Raw genomic sequence first — 12,859 nt, 5'->3', positions numbered from 1 at the left:
GCATAATTTGCTGTTATCTTTCATTTACTTCTCCCCCACTTGTTTCCTTCCTCAAACGAAGAGTAAAATGAAGTTGCATAATCCCCAAATGAATTGTGCCAAGTAAAGAATGTTGAAATGTATTCAAGGTGTCATGACATGATTTTCAAAACAGTATCTTTTAGTCCAGCAGTAAATGAGGGTGAACAACACTTTTCAAAGTCCAGGACCAGTGAACATTACACAAAGAAATCTCTCAGTAAAGGTTAAAACTGAGAAATCATGTAAATTCAACAAACACGCCTGTTTGAGGGATTAAGAAATCAGTTACCACAGAGTTTCTGCAGAAATTGGGGTAAATATAGTCTTCAAAGTAAATACAAAAAGTTCATAATGCAATCCCCTTCGTCTGCACAAAGTTGTAACCAACTGTTACTGCAACCTGATGAAGGAAGTAGGGTGAATATTTTTAATCAGAGGACAGATCAAATGCTGAATTCTATAGAAACGTAATCTGAAGAAATAGAACGGTAGCTGACTTTGGATGAAGTGAGAAGAAGGTGAAAACAAAGCAAAGTGTAACTGCCACACATTTGTGAAAACTTCTGCAACAATGCTGGGAGGAACTTTCCTCTGCAGATAAAACGTTACCAGTGTTTGTTTACTGAATGAACTAAAATGTATAATGAATTAGGGTCTGAGGTTCCTTTTTTCAATCTTAGTTGTTTGTTTCTCATTTCCCAAGTACAACAAAAGACATATTTTATGATCCAGTTACAACTGAAAAAATGGTGTTATACTGTTGACTGGTCTATATGTGGCATTACTTCATTATACTCCTGTCAAAGTTGTATTCATTGTGACATTAATGTTTAAGTGTCTATTCTGTTGTGGGATATTATCGTTCAACGCTTTCTTGCCTTTTGTAATGCCACCACCAAGAGTCGCCAAACTCAAATATTCAAATCCTGCACATGCTGATGGAGCTGTACCACAACAATGGCAAGTTGTTCATATGGAACTTTTATACCTCCTGCATATGAAGATTATTAGTTATAGAGTAGATACAGCAGATTTATTTTCACTGGCTGTGTGGACGGTTTTATTTCAACTATGCTTGACAATTAATTGATTTAGCTTAATATATAAATATTTCATTGAACACATTAAATAGTGATTAACTGAGGATGCGCAAGTTAAAAAAATATACCAAAAGTATTATTTGAAAGATTTATTTGCAGCAATTCAGTTAAATAATTAACTGAAGAGCAGAGGTTTTTCAATGCTGTAAATCTCACAGAGCTTGGGGCCACTTTTGGAAATGACAACAGCAATCCAATAAAAACATTGAAGCCATTCATTGATTATAACTTCATTTAGCTTTCATCACAATTACTGTCATAATCCAAGAGTCTTTGTTTATTGCTGCAAGATTCAAAAGACATTAGTGATGGAAATGTTGAAGTGGCGTCAATGCAGTCACAGTTGGTGAAGCCAGAGATTCTGTCAGAACATTGTCAAATAGATAAAAAGAGCAAGTGAAGGGCGAATTTAAAAATGTCTAGAACCGCAGCGTCATTGTGAATCAGAGGATGAATCTTTAACGTCTGTGCTTTCTGTTGCCTCGCTGACTTCACTCAGCTCTTTGCTCTCTCCTCCGCTGTCTCTCTCGCTCTCTCTCTCCTGGTCACCAGCACCCGAATGGCTCTGGCCAGAAGGCGCCTCCTGGCCCGCCACACGCACTCCAGGCTTCCTCAGCTGCGGGACATAAAGAAAAAGAAACAACACATTCAGGGTCAGTATCAGCTTGAGTTGAGTTCGGCAGTGCTACACGTCCACTGAGGTAACCAGCGGTTTGTGAAAGTCGTGTCATGTAGACCTAACAGTGAATACATGTAATAAAGTTACCTCATCGGCCATGTTGGCCAGGTCTCTCTTCATGGCGTATGCATCCTCCCCATCTGCGTAGTATTTAGGCTCCACCTCACTAATCCTGTAAACAAATAACAAAACAACACAAGGGTTTAAGTCACTATAAATATCGTTCAGGGTTGTAACCGCCATTGTTGAAGATAATGATTTCAGTGGTTTTCGATATATAGATACATGTATCTAAATACAAATTTTAAAATAAATAAATAAATAAATTAAGAATACAATATTTCCTGCAAATTTTATGTCTTGGGAATGAGGAGAACATTTCCTTCAAACTTCAAATCTAAATAGGCGAGAGTCCAAATAATATTGAAGTCTTTGAGTCTGGGGGATGAGCAGGGCTGTGTTTTTTTTTTTAGACCAATACTGGAATTATTACATGTTGTGTTTTAAACACCCAGTAATAAAATCCCACAGATTCACCTGATGGGTATGAATGAGACTTTTTTTACAGTGTGCGCTGAAGAACTGGAGGTGGTGCCAACTTCTGCAGCAACATACACTGAAGCCTGATGAAGCACTGAACGTGTACTGCTCTAATTACTTAATGAAACTGAACTAATGCAATGTATTTATGGGCTGATTGTTCATTTGAGCAATTTGTTTGTCTGACTGCAGAGATATGTATCATTTCTGTGATGCAATATCTAGTTACCTATCATTCAACATGTATGTTGAGTTAACAGGAAAGTGGTCTCAGACTTCAACATATTGATCTACTATGGATTTAATTCTGACCTCATTATTTATGTAAAGCTGTGTATGGCCATGGATACTGCTATCCCCAGAGTATTAACAATGTATTAAAAAAAATAAGATATAATACAATATTGGTAGTGAGAACTTACTGGAATTTGAGTGTGTTGGAGTACAGGTGCAGGGCCGCCCGGTTGCTGCAGTGGAAAGGAAGGAACGGTAAATATACACAGGAGCCCTAAGAACGACAGTCAGAGCCTAACTAAAATGACAGACTGAACTTTGTAAACAGGCAACATATAAAACATGCAATCATTTAAAAAGGTACCTTTTACGAACATGAAGTGAGACGTATTTAGCATTAAAGTTTTCTATCATGGCCCTGCTGGCCTGATCCATCAGCTTCTGAGCAAGTCCCAGGCGTCTGTGGGAGCGCTTCACTGCCTGGATTACACAGAGAAGGTTGGGTTTTTTTACTTCACATACCACAGTAATAATTCATACTTCATAATACAGAGAAGGGAGATGTGAGAGGTGTCTCTCGTGCAGACTGACCAGGGATGTGATGTGTCCATGGGGTACATCATCAGGATCCTCCTCCCTAGAAAGAGTCAGTGCTTTCATCAATATAATAAGAAAGTCTCTGCAAAGTAAAACCAACACGTCTGATTCTAGAGACTCACATCTTTGCCAACACGTATCCCACAATTTTGCCATTTTCGTCCTCTGCAATGTATGAGAGCTGAAAGTGAAAACACACAATGGAGTCGGTCAGAGAAATGTACTGACAGAGAGGACCCAGCTCAGAGCAGCAGTGGTGTTGTTAGCACGGGGCTAAACTGACCTGAGGCCAGGACAGACCGTGGTAGAAGTAGTACTTCATCTGGTAGTTTTCTGGAAGACACAGCAGGTTACAGTGCTGCATGTTCATCAGGTCCTCCGGCTGTAATGAAACAAAACAAACTGCACGTCAGGAAGCTGCGTGACTCAACGCAACGCCCGTTTATCTGCGGTATTAATAGGTGAGCTAACGTGTATGCTGCGGGAACTAGCTAAGCTAACAGCAGAAGCAGCATGGCTGCCGGGAGGGCTTCGGAAACACTCACCCTCGCGTTTCGTATGTTCATGTTGTTCGGTGGTTCGCTGTGTGCTCCGAGGAAACAGAAATAAACTGCTCTGTGCGAACCAATCAATTCATACTAGTTACAGGACCGAGGGTAGAGGACTCGTCTCGATACTTGACTCAACTCGCTAGCAGAGAAAGGGAGGAGCGGAAGGAGCGTGCCACAATAATGGTACGCGTTTCCGGTTCCGGTGTGTGTGTGTGTGTGTGTGTGTGCCGGAATTTCACAATAAAAGTTGTAATCCAGACGTGCAATGTTTTGAAGAGTTCATTTAACCAAGGAGTCAGATTAGTGTTGTGCACTACATTACACTTTATGCACTTTGGGGCCAAGTATTTCATGCAAGACAGGATTGTCAACCAGGCAAAGAAGAGTACAGATCACGGCCCCAGACGCTTACAGAAATGTATGGTTTTCACACCGAGTCTGCAAATATGAAGAGCAGCATTTATTTATATTTCATCCTTAATATCATTGCGTATTATCCATGTTGTCACATTACTGAGTAGAATAATTTTTTCCACATTAGTCTTTATTAATGTATGCATATATTCACCCATCAAATAAACACAATTGAGTGAATAAATAAAATAAAAATCTAACTTGTGAGAAGCTATCAGCATTAGCTGATATGTTGCGTATTCTTCAACTCGTGACATCCAATCAGCAGAGAGGAACATGTGAATGGAGCAGGTGTCAGCAGGGAGGGAGTGGAGGCTGTGTTTAGAATAACACTCCTGTCAGGCGCTGTCTTCAACGTTGGAATAATGCTCTAAATTTGAAGCTCTTCAAGATCCATCCACAGTCAACCCGCTGCTGATTCTGAAGGATGTAGAAAGTTATGGGGATAAAAATGTGATCAAGAGACACACGGGAGAGAGAGACGCCCAACCTGAGAGCGCAGTGGTTCCAGATGGAGACAGACCTGAGGCTGGAGTCCAGCCTGTGGGTCGGGAACAAGAGACACCGGGCGGTGCTGACGGGCTGGTACTTCACCTGGACCGAGGTGGATAAGAAGTACCGTGACAAGAAAACAAGTAGGTGGCCACAGTTTCCATCTGTCGATCTCTGACATCTGTTCTAATAGTAGATGGAACCAAAGTTACAGCATTTAAAGGCACGTGGTTAGTGTGCGTTGTTTGTTTTTGCTCGTTTGAAATAAAACTAAACACTATACTTTGTTCAACACCAGTATTTTGGTATCTGGTCGGTAATCATGTGTTGAAAGTAGCGTGTAAAGAGTTTAAACACAATACTCATTGCATGTTGTGTATTTTCTGTAGTTGCCAGTGAGCATTTATTAATTAAGCTGTGTGCAGGGAACGTGAAGAACTAGTTGAACAGCACGAACATGAAACACAACCTGTTGTTCAGTCTACTGAAAACAAAGACTGCAGAGAACACACACCCCTCCACGTTATAATGTGGGCTATGAACATCAACAGTCAAGTTTAGTTTTCCTTTCACCAAACACACACTATCAAAGGAGACGAGATATTAATATGAATGTTGTTATCACTGCACAGACATGTTTTTTTAGTTTTCAACATGTTTCTTCTTCGGGATGTGTGTTGGATATCAGTGGGACTAGACTGCATATGCATGATATAATCTCAATAATCTCATGAAACCACATATCAATTCACAAGATCCAGATTTTAATTTGGATCTGCAGCGTATTCCACACACTGATACAGTCCTCAAAACATTTCAGCAACATCCATGAGTTATTCTCCAGAAATCAACAAAAAAGTTGCATTTTATTCTATCTCGCATTATTAAAGAAAGTGAAAAATGGCCCCCATATCCATATCCGCACCAAAAATGAACGGGTTCTTTCCTGACTCATAGCCAATTCTTCCACCAAGTTTCGTTAAAACGTGTCCAGTAGTTTTTCTGCTAACTAACAAACAGACAGATAATTCCTTCCAAAAACATAATCTGCATAATGGAGGTATGATACACAAGATGTATCAACCAAATTCAAAGTCAAAGTTAATGCAAAACCTTGACTCTAAAACCCTCATTAACTTCCTTGAGGCAGAAATATTTACACTGTGCAACTAATTTTATGGATGGCGTCCCCACTCCCTTTAGGTGTGTAAGTGAACTTATACTTTTAAAAGGCCTTTTTCACAACAGAGATTTTTGTTTTCACAGAAGGAAAAGCATCTGTGTTACCAATATCATGTTCTGTTCAAGTGTCCCAGTAAACGATGGCAGTCTGACAGTAAGATGGCACATAAAAATACCAGGATCCTGAAACAGAAGTAATAAAAAAATAGTTCAGCCACAGCTTTATTATTTAACTTGTGCTTCTTTACAGTGACATATGGTCTATGAGAGAGCCTAAGAACAGCTAATTATGATGCAGCCTTTACTAATATTTCCAGTTAGACCCATGCAAGTACTTTAACTCATTGAAAAACAGTCCTCGGAGTTGTAAGAATATCCCATAATTTGTATGCAAAGAAACATGCATGCACTGAAGTTTTCTCTGTTTGATTAAAGTTTCAGTCCCTGTGGCGGAGGTGGTTGGAGTGGAGGAGGGCCGGGTGGAGATCCTGCCCCAGAAGTTGGTTGAGGACAAAGATAAAGACTTCACAGGTGGGGTGTCCTGGGGGAATCTCAGATATCACAAATCCGAGGCCACAGTCAATGCTTACGCCGTCATACGCCATGTTCATCATAGAGACGAGACTGTTGATAATTTACATACAGTCAAATACTCTATCTGTCTGTATTCGCATTTCAAAAGTTGATTGTGGTTTTACAACTTCACATTCCAGTATTTAATAGTGTAGTTTCACAGCTCACTCTCTCTTCCATCCAACCTGCAGTTTTCTACGTGAAGCGCAGCAGCAGTGGGGGCTCTTCCAGGTTGCTATGGAGACTGGGCCGGACCCAGTTCAGCTGCCCGAGTCGCGTCCTCAGAGACCAGTGGACAGAACACCTGAGGACGGCTGTCAAAACTCACAGTAAGGGTGGATGATTAGACCAGGCACTAAACTGATATAATCACTGTATGTTATTATTGTATCTTATTTATAAGGAAATCCTCTTATTCTGGTTTGCAGCTCTCACCAACATGTAATTTAAAACTTATCTTTCAGGTCCATCACGGCCACACAAACTGTTGGTGTTTATCAATCCATTTGGAGGAAAGAAGAAAGGAAGACAGATCTACCATTCTGTCGTGGCCCCTTTGTTTGAGCTGGCTGGTATCAGCTCTCATGTAATAGGTAAAATACTTCTTCGTTTTGAGAAAAGTTTCTGTTGTTGTTACTGAAGCAGAGACTTGGTGCAGATGCTTGATGCTCCTCTAGGGGAAGGGTTGAGTCTGACAGATGGCCCTTCACTGACAGTCTTCCATTAAAGAATGATGAATGAAATTGATTTGCAGTTTGCATGTAATCATATCTTGTTTAGTGACTGAGCGAGCAAACCAGGCCAGAGACCACCTCCTGAAGAAAGACCTGACAGGCTCTGACGGGTGAGTGTAAACACGGTGGGAAGGGAGCGTTGATACAGTGATCCTCGCTGGGAGGGGCTCTCCTAACAGAAACTCCTGTGTTTGTTTATACCAGTGTGGTGAGTGTGGGTGGAGATGGCATGTTCAGCGAAATACTTCACGGTTTGATTGGGCGGACGCAACAAGAGTCAGGCCTTTGTGAGACTGATCCTGCTGTCACCTTGCAGCCTTGTCCCCTTCACATCGGCATCATTCCTGCAGGTAACGACGCAGTCATTAAGAATTCATAAACTGACCGGTGTCTCAAGTGCAGCTGTGACACTCATCCTATCGGTTCTATTGCAGGTTCAACGGACTGTGTGTGTTACGCCACAGTAGGAGTGATTGACCCTGTTACCTCAGCTTTGCATATTATCATCGGTGAATAAGTATTTCCATTATTTTAAACTAGAATGGAACTCAATAGAGAGTGAATACCTCCACCAAGGTCCAACAGTCCCCTTAAATTCATTTAAGCTAGATCAAATTTCACACACTCACAGATATCTGTTCCCTAAATATGCCTGCTTGGTTTTCCTCAAGATCCATGAATTATTACCTGGGAACATTCTGACAATTTAAAAAAACGTCAATCTCGCGATATTAAAGAACGGAATAAAAGATTGCTGGATCGACCCCCTGATCTTGAGCCGCACCAACATTTCCTGGGTTCCTCCCTGAACGATCCACATCCTTCCACCAAGTTTTGTGGAAATCCATCCAGTTGTTTTTGCATAATCTTGCTTACAAACATATAAACCAACCAATAACCAAACAAATGGACAGGGCTAAAAACATAACCTCCTTGGTGGAGGTAAATATAATTTCAATTATTATTTGCAAATTTTTGAAATCAATAACCTAAATTACCTGAACAAATATAATATATATTTTTTACTTTGAGTTCCTCATTTCATTTCCCACAATGACTTGCAGGAGACTCTCAGCCGTTGGATGTGTGTTCAGTTTACCACGCCTCTGCTCTGGTGCGTTACTCTGTGTCTCTGGTGGGTTATGGCTTCTATGGGGACGTGCTGGCTGAGAGTGAAAAACATCGCTGGATGGGCCCTCTGAGATATGACTACTCAGGTACAGATCATCTTTATACACTGTGTGTGTGACTCATGATTCATTTCGAGAACAGGAATGACTGCGTGTTTAGTTACAGAAGATTTATGAATTAAAGATTCTTCCTTAAACTCTCCATAACATGACATTGACAGAGAAGCAAGGTCTTTAAATGACACACACTTTTTTGTGCATTCATATGCTCCACAGGATTCCCATTTCCTGCAATGTGATGTCTTTGTTCCAATATCAGTGTTTTCTTGTGCTTTGAAATCAGAATGTGGATAAAACATGAAAACCGTAAACAAAATATGTTGTATTTATGTGTTCAGAGTATTTAAACAATACCTTGGCACACTCCAATATTTGCATGATAACGTAGAGAAAAGATAAAGGATCAGGTGCAACAGAAAAATAAAAACGCTTGAATGTTGGCTAAAAAGTTTGGTTTTAGGTGCTTGTAACAGATGGACAAGTTTGCAAGTGACAAAAGCGCAACACTTGACAAGTTGATATTAAAAGATACCACTTGCAGCTGATTGTAAGATTATGTGAATTGTTTTATAAGTGACGTGCATGTCGTGTACCAAACATTTTTCTGACTGTCTAAGTTCAGCTGGTGTTCATGCAAATTCTCAGAGTGGAACAAGTATTTCAGAGTATTCCGACACTATGGGAATGTCCCCCTGAGTATGTTCTTTTTAAATGTTGTGTATACACTTAACATAATTGCTCTGCTTTGCCTTCTGCAGGTGCTATGGTGTACCTGAGCAACAGAAGCTACACAGGCGTAGTTCAGTATCTACCAGCAGACCCAATGCTCTCCAGCCCGAGAGACAAAACACGCTGCCTCTCAGGGTAAAATACTCACAACTAATAACATGAAACACACACAAAAAGCACACAACAAGGAATGACTAGCACAAAAGAGATTTAAAAAAAGATAGAAAATAAAACCAGTATGCACTCTAGTTAATACTGTATGTACTGTATGTATTTTGTTGTACATGTGGGTCTGTTTTCACACTTTGTTACAGTCTGTTACTGTGGGAGTGTTATCTATTTTGCAGATTCTTCTCATCATAATATTATCTGTCAAATGCCCAGTATTTACTGTGCAAATGTAATTTCATTTGTAGATTGCCTCTGTCACTGGGTGTTTATCTATTGCATGAGCATCACTGTTCATATTCTATGGTTTTCAGTATGTGACTGTGACCAGCAATGAGAAGTTTGCATGTTATGTCTCTCCACGAGGTCCAGGAAGGCAAACAGGACTCTTATAATAAGAATAGTTTTCAAGTACAGGGTGCCAGGGCTATGAAACTCTTTGAGCCATTGATGATCAAGCATAAACCAAATCTTTTCCAATGTTACTATTATTATTCAAGCTGGGGAAATGGTTCAAACTCACAGCCTGAGACACTGTAACAGTCACCACCAGTGGCAGGGGACTCAGGTGTTGGGTGTACCTTAAGGAGGGTCGAAACTATGGTGAGAGGAACTTGATCTAGATGTAAGGCGAGCCTTGGTCTCCAGTAATAGTGCACAATACCAACGTCTTTGTTTGCAAACAATTAATGATGCTCTTACAGTGTCAAGGTCAAGGAGCCTGTTATTTCACAGACAGAGACAAGCAGAGTGTAACCCTGTGTTGTGTTGTGTTTGTGTGTGTAGGTGCAGTGTGTGCTCCAGAACCACAGAAAGACTTTTCCCTCATGCCTCAGATTCAAGATCCCTGTACAGTGCCAACAGCCAGTTCAGTAATGAATCAGAAGGTAAATAACACAATTCCCATGTCTGTGTTTTGCATGTTTTAGCCCATAGAGCACAAATCATGCATCATCATCATTATCATGGCCTGTGACCCCTCAGCCTCTCGTCACCTCGCACACTTTGACCACAGTGTCAGATTTCCACCTTAGATTATTATATTTGAATGATTAATAAAGAATTTACTTGGTGACATTAAGCAGTACTTCACCTGGGGGCAAAGATTACAAAAAAACTTAAATACATCCCATCACCCCTTGGGGCAGTCGTGACCCCTCCTCCCCAGAACTTTATGTTTTTAGAATGTGCAGAGACTGAAATGAGCAGAAGATCACGTCATTGCCTTCATGGAGTGATGTGAACGGTCTGGATTGCATCACCACACTGTAATGTAGCAATGCAACAATGGTTGTTCGAAAGGTGAAGAACACATCCAGAAACAAGCCAAACAAGTAAAGTCTATTTAGGTAAATGGGCAGCAGTGACGTACAGTGACAAGAAAAAGTAATTGACGTCTTTAGAATTACAGTTTGCCTTAAAATATCGTCAGATCTAAATTTTTTCCCATTTATAAACAAACTCAATCATAATCGAATTTTGCTCGCACACAAATAATTGAATTGTTATTGTCCATATTGAATGAAACACACTGAGATATCCCTCAGTCCATAGTACTGTGGTTGCTCCCCCAAAACACAGGTGCCCAGCTAGGATGACTCAAAAAGCACGACTCAGAATGACCGTGAGAGGTAAAAAAAGAATTCAGTGTACAACTAAAGGGTTAACTGAATCAATAGTTCACATTTTTGTTCATGAGAAAAAAAAGTGTGGCTGAATTTTGCTAAAGAACAGCCCTGCAGAATATCTTTGGTTGACTGATGAAAGAAAGATTGACTTGACATAAAAACACCAACATAAAAAACAACATGGTCATCAGAGGGATGATCATGAAACAATCCTTCTTTGCTACCTCTGTGCCTGGACAGTTGCAGTGAATTCTCAGGTATCTTGCAGGATAATGTATGTAAATGTATAAATTAGAATACTGCTGAAGTAGTACTGTGACAAAAGTGTTCAAAACTCTTGACGTTTGTGCAGGTCTGGAAATATTTGATTTAGGTTATCGCCGTCGTTGGAGGTTAAATCCAAGGGTCACACTTTATTTCTGCCAACACATGGGTGTGTTCAATAAAGAAAAATTATATAATTGTGTGTGTTATTAGCTTGAGAGCACTTTGTCTATGCTTGTGACATAGATGAAGAGTGTTTACATAGATGATGCACAAACAGAAGTGCAGTCGTCAGTGACATCTTTTATTTCTTAATGTTGCATTGTCTCTCTCTCTCTCCAGGTGAGTGGGTGAGTGTGGAGGGCAGCTTCAAATGTGTGTCTCTCACGTGTATGTCCAGCTCATGTCCCAGGAGTCCTCAGGGCCTCTCTCCTTCTGCTCACCTGGCGGATGGAACAGGGGATCTCATCCTGGTGTGGGACACTCACCCGCTGGGCTTCCTCAAGTTCCTCCACAGGCACACAAGCACACAGGACCAGGTACTGTAAACTTCAAAGCTTGGACTTGGAAGTTTGAAAACCGCTTGACCCAATTCTCTCAACTCACTTTTCTTGTAGTTTGACCTGCCTTTTGTTGAGGTCCACCGAGTGAAGGCCATCCGTTTCTCCCTCCCCTCTTCTGGCAGAGAGGAGGAAGCATATGAAGAGATCACAGGGCAAAGTGTTGGGATAGATGAGGAGGAGACATCATACGTTGAGACTGTCAGCAGGAGCGAGTCTCAGCAGCGACTGGCAGAGAGAGGCGCAGGGCGAGAAATGGCAAACGGGCAGAAAACAGCAAACACTTTCCTGTGTGGCCTGTGCTGCAGTAAATCTCCGTCTGTATCAGTGTGGAACTGTGACGGAGAGATCCTGCCTTTTCCTGAGATCCTCTGCAGGTAAGAGAGTGTAGCCTGACCCTGGACTGTACTATCCTGCTGTTATCATATTGTATCGCACCTTCTTTTAAAACTGCGTTCACTTCCCCTCCTTCAGGATTCATGGCCAGTTGGTGCGTCTTTATGCCAGGGGCATCGAAGACAGCACGGCCGCACAGAACTGCAGTGGGGGAAGTGCCAAGTGTGAAAGGAGTTGCATCCTACACAAGTAGTCTCACTTACGAGAAAGAGAGAGAAAGCGTGAGAGAGAGTGAGGCAAGGTTAATTTATGAAGTTACAGACTTTAGAGACTTGTCATGGCCAAAGTGTTCCTTATATTTCAGGTACGTTCTTAGGTTTTCCTGTTGCAGTCATGAAATAAGATTATTTATTCATATATCAGTGTGTGTTTGTTGAAAGCTATTTAAGGACTTTTTAAATGATACATACGTTCATTTGTGGTGCAGTGTTTCTCTGCACAAATCAACTTATTTAACCAAACACTGTATAAACAGTGTGTGTTTATGCAGTTTTTGTCCTGTACATTTTATTTGTGATCAACTGAGTTTCCACAGACAAAAATCATCTTTATACAATAAAAACACTGTTCTGACCATTTCTATGTTTTCTGTGATCAGTATGAGTTCAACAGTTCAGTTCATCGTTGAATTAAGAGAGGCTTCCTTTTAGTTTCTTTAACTCAAGCTCAACCAGGCAGCTGTTACCTCCACCCAGGAGACTACATTTTAACCCCTGTCCTTTTGTTTTAGTTTGTTTAATTGATTGCAACATTACACAAAAACAATTGAACAGAAACTGAAGTTTGAACTGGTGGAAGAATGCAGTA

General features: G+C 40.8%; 2 protein-coding genes across 2 annotated transcripts; one reads left to right on the top strand and one right to left on the bottom strand.

Annotated features, from left to right (window-relative positions):
* Window positions 1-1,195: 1,195 nt before the first annotated feature.
* naa10 (N-alpha-acetyltransferase 10, NatA catalytic subuni) lies at window positions 1,196-3,923 on the bottom strand. Its single transcript, XM_020088724.2, has 8 exons — window positions 3,717-3,923; window positions 3,455-3,553; window positions 3,294-3,352; window positions 3,166-3,211; window positions 2,939-3,054; window positions 2,763-2,807; window positions 1,888-1,972; window positions 1,196-1,737 (listed from the first exon to the last, which is right to left on the bottom strand). Exons 1-8 carry the CDS (start codon window positions 3,735-3,737, stop codon window positions 1,555-1,557), a joined length of 654 nt encoding a protein of 217 aa, XP_019944283.1. The 5' UTR covers window positions 3,738-3,923; the 3' UTR covers window positions 1,196-1,554.
* A 476-nt stretch (window positions 3,924-4,399) lies between these two features.
* LOC109630663 (ceramide kinase) lies at window positions 4,400-12,630 on the top strand. The gene is made up of 13 exons (XM_020088973.2): window positions 4,400-4,771; window positions 6,246-6,341; window positions 6,575-6,712; window positions 6,848-6,976; window positions 7,164-7,227; window positions 7,322-7,467; window positions 7,552-7,626; window positions 8,182-8,334; window positions 9,066-9,171; window positions 9,991-10,091; window positions 11,439-11,635; window positions 11,714-12,033; window positions 12,131-12,630. The coding sequence occupies exons 1-13, from the start codon at window positions 4,648-4,650 to the stop codon at window positions 12,243-12,245; spliced, it is 1,764 nt and encodes a 587-aa protein (XP_019944532.2). The 5' UTR covers window positions 4,400-4,647; the 3' UTR covers window positions 12,246-12,630.
* The last annotated feature ends 229 nt before the right edge of the window (window positions 12,631-12,859 follow it).

Source organism: Paralichthys olivaceus, chromosome 6 (genome assembly GCF_024713975.1).
Source record: "Paralichthys olivaceus isolate ysfri-2021 chromosome 6, ASM2471397v2, whole genome shotgun sequence".
Lineage (NCBI taxonomy): Eukaryota > Metazoa > Chordata > Actinopteri > Pleuronectiformes > Paralichthyidae > Paralichthys > Paralichthys olivaceus.
The sequence above is the reverse complement of the archived record's forward strand: the minus strand, read 5'-3'. Positions and strand labels throughout refer to the sequence as shown.

What these genes read in the sequence shown, in the direction of transcription:
- naa10 (XM_020088724.2), bottom strand. Translation starts at nt 3,737, where the DNA reads ATGAACATACGAAACGCGAGG. An exon ending in TGAACATACGAAACGCGAGG is followed by an intron (nt 3,554 to 3,716) that starts GTGAGTGTTTCC and finishes GTTTCATTACAG; the next exon opens with CCGGAGGACCTGATGAACAT. An exon ending in ACGGTCTGTCCTGGCCTCAG is followed by an intron (nt 3,353 to 3,454) that starts GTCAGTTTAGCC and finishes TTTCACTTTCAG; the next exon opens with CTCTCATACATTGCAGAGGA.
- LOC109630663 (XM_020088973.2), top strand. Translation starts at nt 4,648, where the DNA reads ATGGAGACAGACCTGAGGCTGGAGTCCAGCCTGTGGGTCGGGAACAAG. An exon ending in GACGGCTGTCAAAACTCACA is followed by an intron (nt 6,713 to 6,847) that starts GTAAGGGTGGAT and finishes CTTATCTTTCAG; the next exon opens with GTCCATCACGGCCACACAAA. An exon ending in TTTCCTGAGATCCTCTGCAG is followed by an intron (nt 12,034 to 12,130) that starts GTAAGAGAGTGT and finishes CCCCTCCTTCAG; the next exon opens with GATTCATGGCCAGTTGGTGC.